Source organism: Engystomops pustulosus, chromosome 5 (genome assembly GCF_040894005.1).
Source record: "Engystomops pustulosus chromosome 5, aEngPut4.maternal, whole genome shotgun sequence".
NCBI lineage: Eukaryota > Metazoa > Chordata > Amphibia > Anura > Leptodactylidae > Engystomops > Engystomops pustulosus.
This window is the reverse complement of record NC_092415.1, coordinates 97,780,483-97,804,183: the sequence shown is the minus strand read 5'-3', so window position 1 is coordinate 97,804,183 and position 23,701 is coordinate 97,780,483. Positions and strand designations below refer to the sequence as shown.

At 36.1% G+C, this 23,701-nt stretch overlaps 1 protein-coding gene across 3 annotated transcripts in view; it reads right to left on the bottom strand.

Moving 5' to 3' along the window:
* Positions 1-690: 690 nt before the first annotated feature.
* The window catches only part of LOC140133098 (cadherin-10-like), a 285,823-nt gene continuing 262,812 nt past the window's right edge, over positions 691-23,701 (bottom strand). For all 3 annotated transcript variants that reach the window (XM_072152749.1, XM_072152748.1, XM_072152751.1), the window contains exons 9-12: positions 17,918-18,039; positions 11,144-11,252; positions 7,983-8,234; positions 691-1,787 (exon numbers count right to left, since the gene is read on the bottom strand). In XM_072152749.1, coding sequence (XP_072008850.1) covers positions 1,297-1,787; positions 7,983-8,234; positions 11,144-11,252; positions 17,918-18,039 — 974 coding nt within the window. In that variant the 3' untranslated portion in view covers positions 691-1,296. The remainder of the gene's footprint in view (positions 1,788-7,982; positions 8,235-11,143; positions 11,253-17,917; positions 18,040-23,701) is intronic.

Genomic DNA, 23,701 nt, shown 5'->3' with positions numbered 1-23,701 from the left:
CATATCATCCTAAAAGAGTAATAGATTCTACTTTCAATTGTACAGTTTTCCACCTACATCTATCATCCTTATATTTACACATAAAAAGTTTTATTTGATACCAAAAACTCCTTCTTTTTGCATTTATTTTTGTCATGTAGCCCATTTCATGACTGGGACTTCCTACCTCTTAGATTTTACGATACTTGAGTACTCCATAACACATAAATTACACTGCTTGATTCACTGCTTTGATATCCCAAGGTTACCTGCTGCCATGTGTGTTTACCTACAAGAAATATTCTTTTAGATGAATGCATTATAGTAATATAATATACTAAAGCTGCCTAAATGTTAAGAGCAATTATAGTAATTTAAATCAGTATAAAACTGTGTTTTGATACTTTGTCAGAGACATGTGTTGTTGGTAATGATAGTTCTTTAGTATCTTGGTTAGTCTGTTTTTATAACCTGCAGTACTCATTTCATTGCATGTGCCCAATAAGCGGTTAGTTGTAAGTAGAGGCTCTCTAAATATAAAATAATTCTTTTAAATATGGTATATTATGGCAATAAATAAACTGAAGCTATGCTTTTAAATGGAAAATGTAATACTAGTTTGATTTACATATACCAAATAGTTAGTAATTAATTAACTTCACAGTTTCTTCACTGGCTGTAGTTCTTGTATTAAAATCATTTAGCCTTAAGCAAGTTGTAAAAACAGGTTTATTTCTTAAAAATAAATACAAAAATATAAATATAAAACATTGGCAAGATACTATTTGATGAAATGACGTTCTACTAACATTTATCTTCACCAGCTGCATCACACTTAACATCAAATGTACATTTCAGTAATTTTTAATGTACATAATGTATCATAAGATCAGAAAAAGCATTTCCTTGTTCCTTCTAAAAAAAAACAACAAACTGCGCTGCAAATGGAAAGGCAGCCGAGTGCCCAATAAAAGCAATGTATTTATGAGTTTGTATGAGGAAGTATTCTTCTCTTCAAGTTTTTCAAAATGATCAGTTGATTGACAGACAACATAGTAACCATGGCATTCAATCCGTGGTTGGTATTTAACATTAGCCATACTCTAGAGTGATAGTCTACATAGAATAAAAACTGATGATAAATGAATGTGGTAAAAACTTTTTTTCTTTTTTTTTCTTTTTAATGTGTTATTGTTATTATTTTAACACTGTGCCGAGTGTCAGAAAAATGTATTTTAAAATTGTTAATATTATTTCCAAGTGCCCACAAATTTATTCCACTTTGAAATAAGAAAGGGTGATGACACATTTTTCAAGTTAGGAATCTTTATCACTCTCCCCGTTGCCATACATTTCAGCTAGTTTGTTAAAACGTGGACCCCATTCTTTGAGGTATTCATAGTTTTGGTCCCCTTCCGTAGTACTAGACTCTAGAGAACTTAAAGATTCAGCTATAGAATCATTGCCTTCATATGCATATGTTGCAAGTGAATCATATGGTGGTGCAGTAGGATCATTATCATGCTCTTTTAACCTTTGGTTAATAAAATCGCGAACATCTGTATTGTCTGGGGCGGATGCAGTTCTCCGGGGTAACAACAAATTTTCAGGAATAATGTCTCTACGATGTTTCTTATCCTCCATAACACCTGGATTTCTAAGAGTGCCAATATCAAAAGCTTGGGTGTCTTCTTCTCCACCTCCTTCATCATTATAACTGACTATATTATCCCGGATGTCTTCTTTTGACAACACCAATGGCTCCTTCTTTCTCTGTCTTTTCAAGGCAGCAAATAGTACCACAATGACTGTAAAAACAGATAAGAAACAGAGGCCTTATTATATTTGGAAGGTTATTTAGCATATAAATATTTTCCTGAAGAATTCATCAAATGATGTAACTGATCTTATAGTTTCCTAAACATATATTAACCAGTTCCTTGCCACAAAAAAACTTTATACTTTGTAGTACATTTACGGCTACATATGTAGCACTAGTTAACATGACTGAAAGTGACTTTACTCATATAGTTATGACACAAATTAAGCGGTTCCCTCTATTCACACACCCTAAAGACTGTAATCATGTGTTGTTAACCGGTTAAACCAGTCATGTAAACCAGTGCTGTATCTGTATATGGAAAGGACTTAACCTGTTTAATACACAGCAAACATCTGCCATTAACTGCCACTATTGGTGCGGAAAATAAAACATACACTTTTTACATACAAGTAAAAATCAACACTTTTTTGCCATTTTGCCACCCCTAAAAGTTTGGATTAAAAATTAAATTTAATTCCCCAAATTGTATCCATGAAAACCTAGCAGAAAAATGACACCTTATAAAGCTCCATATACCTGTCACGTCCGTGCCAAAATGCTGCACTGTCCATAGGTGGCGTTAATATGTGTGCGGACTGTGCTTTAATGTTTGTGTTTATGTCTGCCACACTCCTCAGATTCTGTCTTGCAAAAGTTAATACTCTGGACCTGTAATTGCTTGCTCCTTCCACCTGAGGCAGAGTGCCCAGTTTAGCCTTGACTCCTGGCTGCTTAATAGTTCTGTCTCCTATGATCTCTAGTCCCCTGTGATATCTAGTTCAGTCTCAACCGTTTATCTAGTGGTGGTGGTTGCACAGTTGCTGGGCAGGTGCTGACAATACCAAAGTATAAAAATGTTACATATATCAGATTATGGTGATCTGAAGTAATTTTATTTTTGCTAAGTTTTTTACATTTTTAAGGTATTAAAACATAATAAAACTATTTGAATTCTTTATCTCTGTGACAAAAATAATAAAAGGGATGTTTCATTTTGACTTCACAATTAGTGTCCTAAAAACCGCCAAGAAAAAGAGAGAACTATGTCAATTCCACCACATTTGGATTTTTTTACAGCTTCCCAGTACATTGCACAAACTATAGAGTGAAGTGAGTAACGTCACACAGACTTCCAGCAGAGCCTCAATAAAGAGGAGCTGTCTGTTTGTGCAGAGAGCAGCATGCTGAGTACAGAGAAGCTGCAGCTTTCAAAGGAGGCAAAGACAAAGCTACACTTACACTCACTGGCCACTTTATTAGGTACACCATGCTAGTAACGGGTTGGACCCCATTTTACCTTCAGAACTGCCTCAATTCTTCGTGGCATAGATTCAACAAGGTGCTGGAAGCATTCCTCAGATATTTTGGTCCATATTGACATGATGACATCACACAGTTGCCGCAGATTTGTCGGCTGCACATCCAGGATGCGAATCTCCCGTTCCACCACATCCCAAAGATGCTCTATTGGATTGAGATCTGGTGACTGTGGAGGCCATTTGAGTACAGTGTACTCATTGTCATGTTGAAGAAACCAGTCTGAGATGATTCCAGCTTTATGACATGGCGCTGGAAGCATTCCTCAGAGATTTTGGTCCATATTGACATGATGGCATCACACAGTTGCCGCAGATTTGTTGGCTGCACATCCATGATGCGAATCTCCCGTTCCACCACATCCCAAAGATGCTCTATTGGATTGAGATCTGGTGACTGTGGAGGCCATTTGAGTACAGTGAACTCATTGTCATGTTCAAGAAACCAGTCTGAGATGATTCCAGCTTTATGACATGGCGCATTATCCTGCTGAAAGTAGCCATCAGATGTTGGGTACATTGTGGTCATAAAGGGATGGACATGGTCAGTAACAATACTGACAAATGTGGCGTTGCAACGATGCTCAATTGGTACAAAGGGGCCCAAAGAGTGCAAAGAAAATATTCCCCACACCATGACACCACCACCACCAGCCTGAACCGTTGATAAAAGGCAGGATGGATCCATGCTTTCATGTTGTTGACGCCAAATTCTGACACTACCATTCAAATGTCGCAGCAGAAATCGAGACTCATCAGACCAGGCAAAGTTTTTCCAATCTTCTACTGTCCAATTTTGATGAGCTTGTGCAAATTGTAGCCTCAGTTTCCTGTTCTTAGCTGAATGGAGTGGCACCCGGTGTGGTCTTCTGCTGCTGTAGCCCTTCTGCCTCAAAGTTCGATGTATTGTGCGTTCAGAGATGCTCTTCTGCCTACCTTGGTTGTAACGGGTGGCGATTTGAGTCACTGTTGCCTTTCTATCAGCTCGAACTAGTCTGCCCATTCTCCTCTGACCACTGGCATCAACAAGGCATTTCCGCCCACAGAACTGCCGCTCAGTGGATGTTTTTTTCATTTTCGGACCATTCTCTGTAAACCCTAGAGATGGTTGTGCGTGAAAATCCCCGTAGATCAGCAGTTTCTTAAATACTCAGACCAGCCCTTCTGGCACCAACAACCATGCCACGTTCAAAGGCACTCAAATCACCTTTCTTCCCCATACTGATGCTCGGTTTGAACTGCAGGAGATTGTTTTAACCATGTCTACATGCACTGAGTTGCCGCCATGTGATTGGCTGATTAGAAATTAAGTGTTAACGAGCAGTTGGACAGGTGTACCTAATAAAGTGGCCGGTGAGTGTATATTTGCAGATATGTTTAATAGAAGATATTTGTTGAAAAGGGACCAACCTACTTAACATACTGGACTTTAAATATCATAATAATAAATTTACTAATAATTTATAAATGGGGTATTCCTAAAGCCAAAGAATTTTGAATTCGAAAGTATCCTGAAAAACAGAAGCCAGGTAGCTAGTTTTCTAGGTTTCCATTACCTATAACAACAAAATAATACAGCCTGCTGTGCTATTTTTGCCACTAGAATTGATAGAGGTGTCATATCAGAGATGTGAACTTTGCCTTCAAAATGTAAGTGTCAGGTGAAATAATATAATCTTTAAAGCACAGTAGTTTGTCCACTTACAAAATAACCACAAACATCATTAAATTGACAAACCTTTATAAATAATATGATGCATTTTGGTCTGTGCAAAATTTTTATTCATAAGATATGTTAACATTAAAACAAGTAGGCATTAAATGTCAGATAATTTGGAAGCATTATTTTGCATACATTTCTACAATACATAAAGAATGACAAGGAGAATTTTCACTTATCATTTCTGAACATGTCCAGAAAATTATTCACTGAAACAAATACTGTGTAAGCTTATAAAGTATTATTTAGTAGGTCTGTCATTTTCATATTTGTTCCATGTCACTCTATTCCTTTTACTAACTTTGAAATTATAAATATCCTATTTCCTAAAATTATTTTGAATTAAAAAGATATAACAAATGCAAAGGGGATAAGTCTCCAGAATTACAATTTCATTCATTGGCCTTCTGCGCCTTTAGATAAGCAAGCACAATTGTAGAAACTAATTACAAAATATGGATAAAACAGTTTTTTCTTTACTAAATTTTTTTTTGTGTGTGTTGTGGCTATGTTACAAGATGTGGATAGTAGGAAAATCAATCATGTCATAAAAATATTATATAAAAAATACAGTATTTTCCCTTAAGCACTATGGTGAAGAAAAAAATAATCAAACTTAGGCTACATTCACACGGACGTATGAAAACGGCCGTATACGTACCGTTTTTTTACGGGTTACATACGGCCACATTCATTTCAATGGACAATACGTCCAACCATTTATATTGCCGTTTTTGACACTGGAGTGTACGTACCGTATACTGGCCGTATAAAAATATAGAGCATGTCCTATTTTCTCCAATATTTCAGTTCCGTGTGCCCTAAAAGTCTATGGGCATGTATAAAATACGGGTTAAATACGTGCTGCATACGGATGAAAAACGTCACGTATATACGGGCTCATACGACCCGTAAATACAGGACTGGAGAAATCATACGGTCGTGTGAATGTAGCCTTACTTTTACAACGCAAACTTAAAGGGGTATTCCCCTTTCAGCACATAAATGTCATTGTTTGTATAATGAAAAGTTATACAATTTCGAAAATACTTTCTATATCAATTCCTCACAGTTTTCTAGATCTCTGTTTGCTGTTGTTCCGTAGAAAGCTTCATTGCTTATTTCTAGAGAACAGAAATATAAAGCTTTCTATAGAACAACAGCAAGCAGAGATCTAGAAAACTTCAGGAATTGATACAGAAAGTACATTGGAAAATTGTATAACTTTTCATTTTACAAACATAAGTTTGCCAGAATGGGAATACTCCTTAAAAGTTAAGGACTGATTCATAAAGCAAACATTTTAAAACAAGGATACAAAAGCTGCTCAAGAACACACACACAGCTATATGTATTGTAAATTGTTCAACAGCTGTGATTATTGTTAATACTGTTCATGGCCATTGAAAAATTAGCCTGGAAGTCTGATCACATGACATACATAATCCAAATGTGGTAAAGCACTGTTGCTTTGCACATAGACTTACATCCATGTGCAGCAATATGTCAGAGGTTCTCTGGTTAATATATACCCCATTAGCAAATATCGAGGTTAATCCATACTAAAGATAGAAAATTAAGAAAGCAACACACAATTTCCTATTGGAAACTCTCATTGGGTAGTTCTATGTAAATATATCCTAACATGAGTGAAAAAGCTGTATTTTAAGCTTATTTCACAAATTATATATATTCTTTACCAAATACATAATATAAATGATATAATTGCAAAAGATCACTGATCACAATTGGAGAACACTTTCAGAAACCTGCAAGTTATTAGTGTTAATCTGGCACTGCTGCTAATTTCCTTTATTACCTGACAAACTCTTTGTAACTGGAAGCCTAACTTTCCAGTTCTCAACGACTTTGCTAAACGCATGTGCGGGTATAAAATGAGTGAAACCCAGCAGGTTGTCCATATTATTCCCTATAGGAAACAGCCCTTTTTTTGTTTTGCATTTCTATTTTTCACTACCCACTCCCACTAACTTTTTTTTCCCACATAGAGAGCTTATAAAGGCCTGTTTTCTGTGTACTTGTACTTTGCAGTGACTGAATTTAAAGTGTAACCATCATTCTGAGCAAAAAACAACAGAAATCTGCTCCAGGTGTCCCTGGGAATCATTCCTCAAAGTATTTTGCCTCTCGGTTCTCATTTAGTACCGCTTTTGGCCCATAGAAACCACGGTTTCCAGCTCTCAAAAAAACTACAATCATCTATCTATCTATCTAAATCACCCCCCTTTCCCTAGAACTGATATAAATATTAATAAACAGTAAAAATCATAAACAGATTATGTGACACTGCGTCCGAAAAAGATCAAAAGATAATAACAGTTTTTCACTGCAATTAACCCTGCAACGGAAAATAGTGCCCAAAGTAAAAAATGGCACTTTTTTCCCATTTTGAAAAATATGAAAAAATCTATAAAAAGTGATCTAAAGGTTGCACAGTCCTAAAAATAAAGCAATGAAAACACCAGGTCCCTGGGCAGTCAGCCGTATTCATGAGGGGGCCGGCTGACACACCCCCTCCACGCCCCTGTCAGTTATGGACCCGTAAGACTCGCCGGCAGCAGCGCATGTATTGTGTAATCGCTGCCGGCTCTATGCGATGCGGCGCGCTGACAGCCGCCATAGAGGGGCGTATTCACAGCGCCGGTTGAATGTTCGGCCCAACTGCTAGGGAACTTGTACACCGATCTGACCTCTTATTTGATAAGAGGTCGGATTGTTTTAAACTAAGTATAAAAACACAAATCTAAATAAAAATTCAATAAATATAAAGGGGCTGGGGATAGGATGAGGGGGAACAAATTTGTTGGGGGTGTTTTCCCCGGGTGACAGGTCCTCTTTAAGCTAATAGAAAATGTAAACCACTACAAATTTCATACAGAAATCACTTTTTTTTAATATTCTTATGTGATGTGACACTGGGCCAACTTTCCTCTAACAAATGCTATATTGTTAAATTACATGTGAAGGAAGTATACTTAACAGTAGAAATCAGCTTATCTGCCAAGATTGTCTAAATATATGAAAGCATGATTTTAAGAAAATATTAATTCCAGTTAATCAGAAGTCAGCATCCAAAAATAGAATTGAAATGATGTCAGATGATTCTGTTACATAAAGTACTTACGAAGCAATATTATGATGCAGAGTAGAATCGCAATTAATGCTCCTGTACTAAGCCCAGCGGGGAGTAGTAGGGCCTCGGCACTGCAGGACTGCATGTTTCCCTGATTATCACATGTGCAGACTCTTATAGTTAAAGTTCCAGTGCTGCTTTGTATTGGATAATCATTGTCAGATATAACCACTGGTAGAAGATAGTTGTTTATTTCATGTCTATTAAATCCATTTCTTCTTGTTAGGATTCGAGCAGTGTTATCTGCAAATAAAAACATAAAAATGTTTCTCAATTTTTAATTTGAGGTACAATTTAAGAGAGAAATAATAGTGTTATCTAAGGTGTGTGTAGTCTATAATGAAATAATAGATAATAGCAGCTGTAAACTACGGTAAGTACAATTAATAATTACTGAATTAAATATTGAATGTCAATATCCATTAGTTTTATGAAATGCATCATTGCATATATTATTCACTAGGCGAAAACATTACATGCAGTTGACAATCCCTAGTAAATTGGGCCTATCATGAAATTTACCCCAAGATAATAGAAATGAAAGCAAAGATCTCCATAACAAAATATACACGCCTCAGCATGATAAATGTTCAGTTTAATGGCAATAAAATTAACCCTTTAACACTGCAGCCCTTTGTGTTTTTTTCTCTCCATCCTCTGAAGGCTGTAAGATTTTAATTTATCTGTTCACAGAATCCTATGAGTACATGTCATCTGTGGGACACATTGTAATTCCGAGTGGTAGCATTTAATAATCCATGCAATGTACTAAGAAGCTGCAAAAAAAAATCCAAAATGCAATAAAATTGACAAAAAAGTGCTGTTTCTTTGCGCTAATTGAGCACACAGCAAGGTACAGAATGTTAGGTCATTGAGCTTTGGAAGGCAGAGTTAATTGCAACTACTTGTCCCATGCCATGACACATTTGTAGAGCCCCTGGAGTACCAGAACATTGGAAGAGTCATAACCCCACAGGAGACTTCAAAAGCATTACGAGAAACTTGAAAAATGTAGACTTTTGCTCAACCAATGCAAATATAAAAAGTTATTTTACTGTGCTTTCCAATTTTACCGACTCCCGACATATGACCCAAATTTTTTTTTTCTAGAAATACGAAAGGGCTCAGGAGTAAAAGAACACCATTCACAATTCAGGCCTAGTTTGGTCACATACCCTGCATTGGCAGGTCATTACAAAAGAATTTAAGTACTCACTATCAACTACTCTCTATTGTCGATTGCTAGGACACAATTTATTGGGCATCCTTGAGGGGTGCAATTTGTAATATTAGGTTATTCCACTGTAATAATGAATTCACTGACCAACCACCATCTTAATCTGTGTTTCAAAAGCCAAATAACCTTTATTCTCTTCTGCGCCATGTTGTGTGGCCAAATGGCCACATATATACCAGTTGTGTGTTATCCCAATGCTGTGGGCATAAACAGATCTTTGGGAACATAATAGAAGGGAAGCAGCACAACTTGGCTTTGCAGTGCAAATTCTAACAGTAGGATTTTGGCTGTCATGATTGCGGAACTTCTGCAGTACAAGTAAAATTTTGGGCATTTTTTGGACGTGGTCTATTTTGTTGCTTTTTACTCAAACTGCTAAAACTGGGGTGTGTCTTGCACAGCTTACAAATTGTTTATATGTTCCCCTTTCCAGAGAGTTGTGCACAAAAATACAGGCCAATGTGGGTTTTTTATTGGTGCCATTTACAAGCTCCAAAATGTTTATGTAGGCCTGTGGGGTTATTTTTTTAAGATAAGATGCATTTCTTAGTGATACTATTTTGGGGTGGTTATACATTTTTGGTAACATTTTAACTCCTTGGGGTGATGCAAAGAAACCTCAATCAATTTTGTCATTGATTCAAAAGGGCATCATCTCAACACTATACAGTACATGTATGGCTCTGGTCATCAATTAATTTTCTACTGGCCCTACATATGTGCCACAGAGTGGGAAGTTATTTGAGCTGGATTGCCAGAAACTGATATAGCCATACAGAAAAACAATTACTTCAAATTATTGAATAGGAGGTTTTCCAAGATATTGATTAACAAGGTGTACTTTATTTTTCACATATAAAAGTATATGTCATATTAATGAAGACAATGAAGTGAAAACTGTTGCATGTTTATCTGAAGTTGTATTTCCCTTATTTTACATTAAAAAGAAAAAAATTTTTCATTATGTCCTGATTAGAGATAAGCGAGCACTAAAATGTTTGAGTGCTCGTTAATTGGGTCGAACTTTTCCCGATGCTCGAGTGCTCGTATCGAATAATGAACCCCATTGAAGTCAATTGGAGACTCAAGCATTTTTCACTGAAAGAACACATTGAAAGAACACTAAAGAAGAACACATTGCAGATGTTTGCAAATGTTTTCACTGAAAGATCACATTGAAAGAACACATTGAAGAATACATTGCAGATGTTTCCATACATCAGCAATGTGTTCTTCACACATAATGTTCTTCACATACTATTGTGAAGAACACAGTTTGACGCGCGTGTCTTCTGATAAGTTAGCAGATGTTCGGAACATCTGCAATGTGTTCTTCACAGTTCTTTCTTCTCTTGGGCTGGGCTGTGATGTGATCAAGGTCGGACTGTTGGTCCTGCTCCAGCCCGCTCTGCTCCAGCGTCCACTTCAGCCCCCGGTCCGCTCCTCCATGCTCGCTCCATTTTGCTCCAGCCCCCGTTCCACTCCCCCATGCCCGCTCCAGCCCCGGCTTCAATCCTCCATGCCCGCTCCAGCCCCCGCTCCGCTCCTCCATGCCCGCTCCAGCCCCCGCTCCGTGATGCCTGCTCTGCTCCTCTATGCCCGCTCCAGCCCTGCTCCAGGCCCCGCTTAGCTCCACTTCAGCTTCCACTCCTGCATGCCTGATCCAGCCTCCTTCTTCACTGTCTTTTCTTAATTCTTAATATATACTCGAGTATAAGCCGAGTTTGGGTTTTCAGCACATTTTTTGTACTGAAAAACTAGGCTTATACTTGAGTATATATGGTAAATGCTCAATCTCAAACAGGGGAAATACTCGCTCATCTCTAGTCCTGATACATAAAACCATACAATTTGAAGAGTGTAATTTTAAAACAAAAAAAATTCCCATACGATAGTATCATCAAAACAAAGATACCTTCATTATCCTGGACTGTGAAGTTTGGATTAACTGAGGCTAAACTGAAGAAGAATTTTTGTCCACCTGGAGGTTCATCTTTGTCAATTGCACTTATGGTCTGTATTAACTGTAAAAGAAATATGATCAAGTTAAATAAAACAAAAGCACTTCTGAAGATTTAAACATTGCTTAAAATCTATGTACATTTTAAGGTATAATATTTTTATTATTACTGCATTGCATCCATTTTGGTAGTTTCAAAATTTTAAATTATCTTTTTTTCAGGCAGATAGTTTTATCATCTAAATTAATTGCTAAATATTTTTTCCAATATGTTTGATTTATGCTTTCATAAATTTTGAAATGTCTGGATAATTTATTTTGATGTCATGTGGCTTAAAAAGAACATTGGTTTTCCATATTTTCAAGGAAAAGTCAGAATTTACTTTTTTGGGGATCATTATTGTTTTTAATGAAATTTCAAATATATAACGTTAGAAACCCCCTTTTTACCACCCCATTTTCAAATATCACTACTCAAACTATCAGAAACAGCTTTTAGAAAGATTGTTAATCCTTTGAGATTTTCATAGTCAGATTACCGCTGACACCCTGCAATTCCCGATCAGAGCTGAACCTGCACTGGCTCCACGTTGTACTATTGGTGTGAAGTGGATAATTATCACAAAATCAATACAATTCTTTGGTTTTACATATAAAACTATGTAAAAGTGACAAATCATATTTGTTTCAGGCTAAACCCCTTACCAACTTTTTAACGTATTAGTACATCAGATTTCAGCTTTGGGTGTACGGTGGGTGTTTGCTGCACATTGCACATTGCTAACACACCTGCTTTTGGGTGTAAAAATCATAAACATGTTAGGTATAGCCACAATCCAAAAATATCTGATCTACCAAAATATAATAACAGTTATTCCTGCTGTAACCGTGTAACAGAAAATAGCACCAGAAGTCGAAAATGACACTTTTTTGCCATTTTGAATTATATAAAAAATGTATAAAAAGTGATCAAAAGGCTCTTCTGTCCTCAAAATGAAATTGAAAACGTTATCAAAAGTCAAAGAATTTTTTGTACAGGAGGTATTCATTTTTGTAAATGTTTGAAACATTATAGAACCTATTTTATTTCAGTATCCTCGTGATCACATTGACCCAAAAAAATAGGAGACATGTCATTTTGGGCGCACAGTGAAAACCTTAAAATCCAAGCACACAAAAAATGGAGTGAATGGTTTTTCACCAATTTTACTGCATTTGGAATTGTTACTCCTCCTCCTAGTACATGGGATGGAATATTAAATACTGTCACTATGAAGTGCAGTTTGTTATACAAAAGCTCTTTACTTTGTAGGGAGTTAAAAATGAAAATGTAAAAACAGGGCCTTGACTGTAAATTTTGTTTCCATTGCAGTAACTTTTGTGCCAAAACAACTACTTATTGAACTTTATCACCTGTACTGCACTGATGTCATAGTGTATAGAGGAAGATAACCAACTAGACCACCAATGATTTAAAGATTAGGTAGGGTAGCAAGAAATAATAATCACTCTTCCTATACTAATGCTGGGATAAAAATAATTGTATGTATCTTTTCTATATTTGTAGATTTTGGGTACCTACAACCTTGATTAAGGCTGCATTAGCAGGCACCCACCACACACATTTATATAGAGCACAGCTGACTATAGTTCTCTGTTTGCATTATCATTTGCTGATATTTTATTTAAAAGCAAGACAGAGGAGGTATGTATCATACACTGGCGCATGGTGCTCCAGCATATGAAGCACAAAGACTTTTTCACCAGGTGAGCAACCTTTTAGAAAAAGTTGTTTTTACAACAGGGTGTTGTATTTAAGATTGCTTTAGAAAATAACATCTACATTAATTAATGGTCCTTACGTTGTACTTTATTGCATTTGTTTTACTGTCTAGTCCAAATTTCTTGTGCTGTGAAATCCCATTAATTTGTCATCCATTGGTTGGGAATGGACTAAATACACTTTAATAGGTATAGAGGAAAAAAAGGGGATATAATGGTAAGATAAGTCAATGCATGATTTTTTTGTCTGCTACAAAATATAATAACAGCATTTACAGACCAATAATTATAGCATTTGTTGTTTCTTTTTTTAATTTAGATGCATTAGAGAAGTATATTAAGTATGTAAATATTAATTAGGTCTTTAAATTGTGTATTGTACCCAATGAGTCTTATGTTTTTACTTTAAATGAAGTATTAATATCCCCACTTGAACCTATAGACTGTGCAGTGAGTAAATGCATTCCATACCCATAGACCTATATGCCTTATTTACCTACAGAGCTATACTATATTATATTCATGTATTGAAAGTGAAATTCAACTATAATATTGCAAGTTGCAATATTTTAACAGTTTAAGCTATTTTAACAAATGAAATTATCTAAATGTGCCTTCAAGCTAAATTATTTCTACAGTGTTTGCTCCCTTCCCACACTTTGGGATTTTATACTTGAAACACTTTTATATATTTGAAGTTTCTTTTCTAAAATATCTATCTATAAAATCTATCTGATCATTTTTCAACCACTTCATTACTCTTTGCTGAGTATTTCATATCCATATATGTGTATACATTGTATTATATATATTGCATTTTTATATGATAAATAAATGTAACTGGAACACTTCACACAAATAATTATTAAATAATTCATTGAATCATACTTTGATGATGGCCACCAACAGTGAGGTGAGATAATGTTTTTCAACATAACTCAATGTAAACCCAAAGTTAATATTATATACAAAATAACATATACCAATGCATATAATTTCTCTGTCTATTGTGAACAATAGCCATTCAATCATGAAAGAGGTACAAAGACTGATTGACAGCTATCTCTGCATGCAGAGCAAACAGTCATTGATAGAACCAGATCAAAGAATAAATCACTATTTCTAACTGTAACAAGAAATATTATTAATAAATACTTATCAATCTGTCTTGCACCTCCTAATCTATAACCTTATGCATAAAAATAAGAATACATTTGCTTTTTCTTTAATCAGGTGGACCTGCATAATGTTGGACATCACTATATCGCTCTGATTATTAACTAGGAATCTCAGCTAGGCTATCCTAGAGGGAAGCTCTTGTCTGAGAAAGCAATGTGATGCTATAGTGATATACTGATATCATGTTAATGAGAACAAAATAATCAGGTGAAGTTGCATAATTTCGGACATCAGAACAGAACTCTTATTATTACCTAGTAATCTCAGCTAGGCTATCCTAGATGTAAGCCTGAGAAAGCAATGTGATGCTGGGATCACCTAAAAAAGGAGACTAAACTTTCGTCACTCGGGACTGCTAATTATGCATGCCTCCTGCTTGAAAGATGCCTCCCTCTCCTGTATTGGAGAGAGAGATGATGTCAAACAGACGTGTGAATAATTAGCATCCCAGAAGGCTGAACATCTCATCCACTCATTCTGGTCTGCTTTTTATAAGTCCTTTTTTAGGTGATTCCCTCGTGTCAAGACCAGTGGAGACAAGCGGAGCAGAGGTGAGCATTTTCAGTGTTTTTTTACTTTTTCATAATAGTTAATGTCCTTTCATTGTTAAGTCAGCCCTAAAAAATTGATCTGGAATTTGATTTTAGTTCTGAACATTTTAGTCAGAAATCTCCATGAAGAAAACTTGTGTTACAAACACAAACAAAACAATATCTACACCTTAGATATCCTGTTTTTTATGTCAGTAATCCACCTCATCCCCATATAACTATGCCTGGCTAAGTGCCAGTGAAAAACACAACACATTTGTTAAACATTTTGTTCATTCCTATCCAAATCCCCTAATCCGACAAGAAGATTGTTTATGGCAACATCACTTATTGCATCTCAGTAAAACAAGGACTGTAAAATGAAACTCTCATAGGAAAATCAGCCGAGAACTGCTGATCCTTACAAAAAAGAAAAAAAAGAAAGAATTATATGATTCCCTGCATATACTTTTCTTTTTTGAGTCAGCAGACAGCTGCTGTGCATTTAGAATGTTTTTAATAGAACCAGGAGCTTGAAAAGCTACTGTGTATCAATAATTCCTACCGAGCCTGATAAACAAATCAACTTTGGTAACCTAAACTTTAAATAAAATATTGTGTGCTGATTTTCTTTTCCAGGAAGAATAAAAAAATACTACTGTGAAAAATTCAATTTCCTTTCCTTTTTAAGATAACTTCTTGACAGATAACTTTCAAGATTTAATGGCTTTTGCAATACTCTGACGGTGATAGAAACCAACAGGTAATGATTATAGCAATAAAATACATCTGGGCTCAAATGTTTTTATGTTATTTCTTATTCTTTTCATATTTTTTTTTTCTTAGAGTGAACATGAAGTTTAATTTCATAATTAAAGTAAACTGTAATATAGGTAGAGGAAAAAAAACATAGAAATTTACACCAGAATATTTATGTAAATCAATGTATTATTATTGAGAGCTTTCTATATACTTGGGGCAGGGGCTGGCTGATTATATACTTGGGCAGGGGCTCGCTGGCTATATACTGGGGAAGAGGCTGGATGGATATATACTGGGGGCAGAATTGAAGGCTATATACTGGGGGCTGGCTATACACTGGGGCAGAGGCTGGCTATATACTGGGGCAGGCTGGCTGGCAATATACTGGGGCTAGGGGGCTCCCTGGCTATATACTGGGGCAAGAGGCTAGCTGCATATATACGGGATTCTGAATAACTACATACTAAAGGGAGGCTATTACCATTGTGTTTCCCTTCCTAGGCTTATACTTGAGTCAATAGGTTTTTCCAGTTTTTGGTGGTAAAACAAGCCTCAGCTTATATTTAGGTCAGCGTATACTCAAGTATATACCTCCTAGTGATTATTTCATCTCTAAAAGAAGGGATTAAGGATGATTGTGATTTATGACTCCATCCCTTTTACAATGATTTGGATCAACTCTTTCAAATTATTTTTTTAATAAGATTTAAATCACTATGCTAAAAAAACAAGGGTAACTAGATATGAAAAGGCTATAGTGCTGATAATCAGATGACTATCCCTTGGTGCAGAGGTGTCATTAGAGAGAGAATAATATGCAATTCCTGGCAGTGAGCAAGACTTCTCTGCCAAGAATTCCTTTTAAGACAAATACCTTTAAATATATGCAGTGATGATATCAAACAAAACTCTTATACTTTATATATCCAATGTATTATTATTATATCAGGATAAGCCAGCTTTTTTAGCAATTTTTTATGCTGAAACAGTCCCCCTCAGCTTATACTCAGCTGGGTCATGCTGCAGTTCGTGTTCTCCTGCAGGGTGACAGGGGGAAGCATCTTGGGCTCCCCCCTCACCTCCCCTCCCCCATAACTGCCAATTTCATTACATTTTTACCATGTATCAAGACAAAATCTCATTGAAAAGTGTGCATTAAGCACAGTGCTTTTCTCTACATGACCTGAAATAACATTATTCAGATCCTGCTGTCCTGATAAGAATGTTACTTCCTGGAGGCTAAGGGACCTGCAATGATGCCATGATCACATGACATGCAGGGAAAATCAATCAGACCGGCAGTAGAAGATGACAGAGATGATAGAAGGCTGCTTACAGTGAGGTAAGGGAGGACAGGGGGAAACATTAGGGGGCATAATTAATGATATCCGCGGCTAACTGGATGATGAGGGGGTTGAATGAGCCAAAATTCCTGTGATTTCCTTAGGATGTGTGTTTAGGAAATATATTGAGGTCAACACTAGTATTCCTGGTGTGCCCTGATTTGTCAGGGAGAGGACAGAGGAGCTATGTACAATCACATCTATTTGAGAGTAGATTGGGGGTAAAATTAACTACATGTTATTTTAACAAGAAAAGACCACTTTTGCAGGATTACAGAGATGAAGATTTGTCTGTCCCATCCTATATATATATATATATGCATTTTTCTGTATGATTGTTTTTTTGTATAAAGAGCAAAAGATTCTTTACCTCTCACTTAACAGACCGGTTCCTTGCACAGTTCTGATGAATGCCGAGAACATTGAAAGAGTGCTGCCCACAGGAACTGTTCATTTTGGAATATATATACTGAATTGGCTATGAATCTGCATCATGCCACTATGCTTTTTGTAAGCCATACTTGATGTAAAGGAGGCTGCCTTACAATGTAGCACAGAGGCATTTTCTTATTTATGTAAACATTTATTGCATATTTCCTTCTTACAAGAATGATATACATGCAGTTTATTGAAATTGGAAACAAACATATATATTTTATGAAGTAGATTTCAAGGACATTCCATATCACCTCCCACACACATTTAATTGTTTTAAATACTAAGCACTGTTAAAATAATTTTACCATCCCTCTTGAGATGCATTTGATAACTGACTATGTCTCTTGTAATTCACTAAATTCACTGACTCCTCTACATCCTCACTCACTCTACATCCCACTTTCAATGTTTTATATAGTGTTTGCTTAGATTGTCCACATTTATTTGTTCATTGTGAGTTTATATTGTCCATAACTGTTAGAAAATACATTATGTGAGAACTTTGCACTGTCCTTACTCCATCCTTTTGAATATCAGCTAGTAAAATTATCTTAATTTACATATCACTTATTGAAAAAACTATACGTACATGTTACCTATTTCAACAAAAATTGTCAGTTGACTCCATAGATTTTTATATCTTTTAATTATTACACTTATATAGAAAACACATTTAGAATAAAATTGAACAATACCTGTCCAGGTCTCGCATTTTCACATACAAATGTGTCATAAAACATTGCAAATTGAGGAGCATTGTCATTAACATCCAGTATTAGAATGTAAACAGTGGCTCTGGTGGTTTGTTTTGGATTATCTGCAAAATAAGAAATGACATTATGATGCACATTATAAGGATAAAGCAGCCCAGGAACCCCCTGGTACACTTCCTTTTCTCATTCTTTCCATTTTTGTTAATTGTTACTGGGTCCAGTAAGATGAGAAGGCACTGTGAAAATTCCCACGGAAGTACTTTCATTTGCATATTTCTAAAGTAAAGTTCTGGCATACAGGAAGCAGCTGGACAATAAAAGAAGATGTATATGTGGCATATATGGGCATAGCTCTAAGTAACATTAGTTTATTAGTAGCAGTTACTTTGGGTGGGTAAATCACAACGACAGCTTCCCTTTAAATTATGGTGGTCTATCATATAAAGGTATTTGTCTATTTGACCAATGTAATGTTTACACACTCTACTTGCTGCTAATTTGATGCATTGAAAAAACCCAAAGAGTCAATGATTGAGTGCTATATTTTTCACCAATAATTTATTCCAACTAATGAATGTTAATTTAGTATTAACAGCTAAAGCACTGTACCAAACTCTAGTTACCCACCTCAAGGAATGCCTGCAGCTAGTAACTTTATTATAGAGAGAATAAAATAGTATAAATAATAGAAAAAAATACAAAAATAATAAAAAAGTAAAAACATATTAAGTATCCCATGTCTGTAAATGGCTGATCTATTCATGATCTAAAAATAATTATTCCATATATTGAATACTTTATTGGAAACAAAATCATAATGACCAAATGGCCATATTTTCAAAACTTTAATCAAAAAAAGATGATCAAACGAAGTTATACATTTCCCAGAAAAGTATCAATAAAAATGACACCTAAAAGAAATGGCACAGCTCCATAAATGAATGTATTAACAAAGTCATGGATGTCTTAATATGACAAAACAAAAGCACACATTTTTTTCTATGGTGTGATTTACTATTCAACTGATGTGTATGGAGGAGATAACAAAACAGCTACTTGAGCTTTATGAGTTGTTCTCATATTAATCAGTAAATACACACATTTAACCCCTTTTTAGTTTTTTCACTTCCATTTTTCACTTACCACCTTCAAAAATCTATAACTTTTTATTTTTCCACATAAAGAGCTCCGTGATGGCTTATTTTCTGCGTAACAAATTGCACTTAATAGTGATGGTATTGAATATTCCACGTTATGTACTGGGAAGCAGGAAAAAAATTCCAAATGCAGTGAAAATTGTGAAATTGTGACATTTTCTTGTGGGCTTAGATTTTTATAGCTTTCACTTTGCGCCAAAAATGACATATCTACTTTATTCTTTTGGTCTTGTACGATTACGGGGAGACCAAATTTGTATAGGTTTTATAATGTTTTCATACATTTACAAAAAAAAAACACCTGTACAAATTTTTTTTTAATTTTGCCATCTTCTAGTGTCAATAACTTTTTCATACTTTGGTGTACAGAGTTGTGGGGGGTGTCATTTTTTGTGACTTTTGTTGGTGTTTTCATTGCTTTAATTTTTAGGGATGTGTGATCTTTTAATCACTAATTATTGATTATTTTGATATTTTTCAAAATACCCAGGAAGTCCTGGGGTTACATACAAGATAGGGTCTGTAAGGTTGTTCTTAAGATGAATTTGTATATAAGTGGAAACTGTATATTTTAACATTGTAATCCTAGCCAGAACTTTTTTGGTCTCTGTGACAACTGGATTTTAAAAATGTTGGGTTGTTATAAGAATCAGGATTAACAATAAAGCTTCATTACAGACACCTGTGATAACTGTTACCGCTGTTTATTGTAGCCTAGGACTAAAGTACAATACATTACCAATATCGAGTGGTCCGTTTGTAACTAGGGGTCGTATGTAAGTCGAGTGTTCTTATGTAGGGGACAGCCTGTAGCAAAAAAGTGCCATTTTCGACATTGGGTGGTATTTTCCATTACGGGTTTAAACACAGTGAAATTTATATTTTGATAGATCAGGCATTTTCGGACACGGAAATACCTAATGTGTTTATTGTGTTTTACTTCTTATTAATAATTATATCAGTTCTAGGGAAAGGGGGTGATTTGAATTTTTTTTTTTTTTTACATTTTTTTATTTTTACTTTTACTATTTTTCAGACTCCCTAGGGTACTTTAACCCTGGGCTGTCTGATTGATCCTATCATATACTGCTATTATTTGTTTCTAATCCTTTCCATTTTTTTTTGGCCAAACCCATGGATCTTAGGAGCCTGCAGTCTGGAGATGATGTATTGACTTCTTTTAAAACAAATTTTTAATTGAGTTTTTACATAAATAATACATACATCTGAGCATGGTTCCTGTACAGGAGCCATACCCTGAAATCTTAAAATTTAACGTGTAGAATAGGGGTGTGGTGGGGGAGGAAAAGGTCATTGGGAAAGGTTACAGAATAGGAAAGGTTATGAACAAAACAATTAACTTTAGTCATCACCGGTAGCAAGTTGTTGTGGATGCATAAGCAGATTATACATATTATACATGTATCCATTAGTGCATACTGTTAGCTTAATATAATTTACACAATTAACAGATTACACATTTAACAATTGCTATTTGTAGGTGCTTATGTAAATCCCCTGAAGGCAAGCCATTTATCCCACCTCCTGGCAAAGGCTGTATGTGAACCTGTTCTCTTAGAGATAAGTTGCTCCAAAATGCAATTATACTGAATTTCGTTAATTATTGCAGATAAAGCCGGGACCTCCAGTGTTTTCCAAAGTCTGGCTAAGCTTATTCTAGCTACAGTAAGGATTTGAAATACTATAGCTCTCTCATGTTTATGTAGTGTAGTTATGTAGTACACCTCCAGCATTTAGCTGACATGGTTGGGAAAATTTTTGATAATCTATACGGGGTGTAATACCATCTGTAAAGCAACTTTCTTGAGACTTCTAGATGGTTTATGCAATGCGTAGACTTATGACTAGTCTGCAATGCAATGTTCCATTGGTCACTGGTAAATGTGCTATTTAGTTCTTCTTCCCATTTTATCTGACATGGGAGTTTGTTTAGTTTTCCTCCAGCTAATAGAGCAGAGTATGCTTTAGAGATTCCCTTGGAATTCTTAGGAGAGAATGCTTAGCATACTTAGAGACCTCCTTTTTGGTCGGTTGGTTTATAATTTTGTAGGAAGTGACGTAGCTGCAGGTACTTATAGAAGTCCTCCTTAGGTAAGTTAAATTCCTTTGTCAAGTCACTAAATGACTTTAAATTATTTTCCCTAAATAAGTGCTCTATTCCTCTTATCCCATTCACTATCCTATTCGTGTAATTGGTGTCAGGAATTATTGAAGCAATCACTGACATATCTATCTCACTTAGTCTCAGTGGAACCATATTGAATCTAGACAGTACATGTTTCCACACAGTGAGTGCTGCAGCCATAGGTGGGGTTACACATGGGGTTGGCTTATATGTAAATCTTGATGCCCATAGCAGAGAGCATAGTGACGGTACCCCCCTATATTCTGTTCTATGTCTACCCATGAATGAATCTCCATGCCACCAAACTTGTAATTGATCCGCTATAACCACCTCATAATATTTCTCCACATTCGGGCACCCTAACCCTCCTTCAGCTAGAGGTGGGAATAGAATCAGCATCCTAATTCTAGCTCTTTGCCCTTTCCACATAAATGACGTTAGGAGTGCTTGGAGTCTTCGAAGATAATGTTTAGGTACACGGATTGGGACATTCCTAAAACAATAAAGTATTTTTGGTAATATCATCATCTTTATGGTTGAAACTCTACCCAACCACGATATAGGTAAATTAGAAAATGAATGAAGTTCCTTTGTTAGCGATGAAATCAGTGGATTATAATTAGCTGAAAACATATTGTTTATGGGATAAATCAGTTTAATTCCTAAATATGGTACTTCCCCCTCTGCCCACTGGAATGAGTATACTTCCTCTAATTTAGCCCTCACTGGTGGTGGAATTCCCATGTCTAATATAAGCGATTTAGTCGGGTTGATTTTGTAATAACTAATTTTGCTAAATGGCGTTATGATATTCAGAACTCCCCTGAATGAGCGTTCAGGGTCAGTAAGACAAATTACCGCATAATCGGCGAAAAGACCGATTTTGTGATCCCTATCTCCAACCTGTATGCCCCTTATCTCCGACGACTGTCTAATAGCCTGAGCAAACGGTTCCATTACCAGAGCAAATATCATCGGAGACAAGGGGCATTCCTGCCTTGTACCATCATTGATCACAAATGGCTGCGACAGAACCCCGGAGGAGTATACTCTGGCCGATGGTTGGGAATACAAAGCCATTATCGCTCTGTGGAATGGGCCTATTATTGCAAATTTATTAAGTGTTTGGATTAGATAACCCCAATGTACCCTGTCGAACGCCTTCTCCGCGTCCACCGTGAGGAGCAGAGAAGGCGCCTGACGGGTCTCTGCAAATGAAATCAAGTCAATGAGTCTTCTTGTACCATCCACCGTCTGTCTACCCTTTATAAACCCCACCTGGTCCTTTGCCACAACCTGTGGGAGCAAGTACGCAAGTCTTCCAGCTAGTACCATCGCATATAACTTGAGATCAGTATTTAATAGGGAAATGGGGCGGAAGTTAGCAGGAGAGTCGGAAGGCTTCCCTGGTTTTGGCAAGGTTATTACTAGAGCCTGAAGCATTTCATTTGGAATGGTGCCTTGGCACATAAAGCTGTTAAATATCCTTACTAAATTTGCGGCTAGCTTATCCTTGTGGTGTTTAAAATATTCATTGGAAAAGCCATCAGGCCCAGGAGCTTTATTGCTCTTAAGTGAGGATATAGCTTTAAGAACTTCTTTAGTTGTAAATGGGGATGCCAACTTATTGGCTTCATCTGCTGAGAAGCTAGGTATGCTTAACTGTTCCAAAAACTTGCGGATATCACTCTCCACAGGCTGCGGCATTTGTAAATCAGTAGTTAAATTATACAAATCCCCATAGTATTCTGCAAATACATTTGTGATACCTTGAGGGTCCATAATACGAACTTTATGTTTATTATAAATAAAGGGAAATCGAGACTTAGCTGCTCTAGCTTTTAGACATCTTGCCAACAGGGCACCAGGCCTATTCCCAAGCCAGTAGAATGACATTTTTAATTTCCTCAGAGCAAATTCATATTTATGAGCATTCACTTCTCTAAGTTGGCTGTTAAGTGAGGTAATTTCTGCTGCTCTATCTGAAGTAAAATTTTGTTTATTAAGCCTGTGTAGTTCTGCTCATTGAGAAAGTAACCTGTTCTCTTTTTCTGTGTGAGTTTTCTTAGCATGGGACGCTTGTTTTATATAATGCCCTCTTAAAGTAGCTTTATGCGCACACCATAGGGTGGGGTCGTCCACTGCACCATCATCGTTGATTCTAAAGTATTCTTCCACTTCTTTCTTTGATGCTACGTCATACTTAGGGTGGTGGAGTATGTAATTATTAATACGCCACACCATATTAGTCAGAGTAGAAAATTCTTCCCTTAAAGTTAATTCTACAGGGGCATGGTCAGACCAAGATATAACCCCTATAGAGGTTTTATCGACTAAGGTTAAGACCCATTTATCTAATAGGAAATGATCTATTCTAGTATACACCTTGTGTGAGTTAGAGAAAAAGGTGTAATCCCTTTCAGTAGGATTTCTTATCCTCCAAGCATCATATAGCTCATTTTG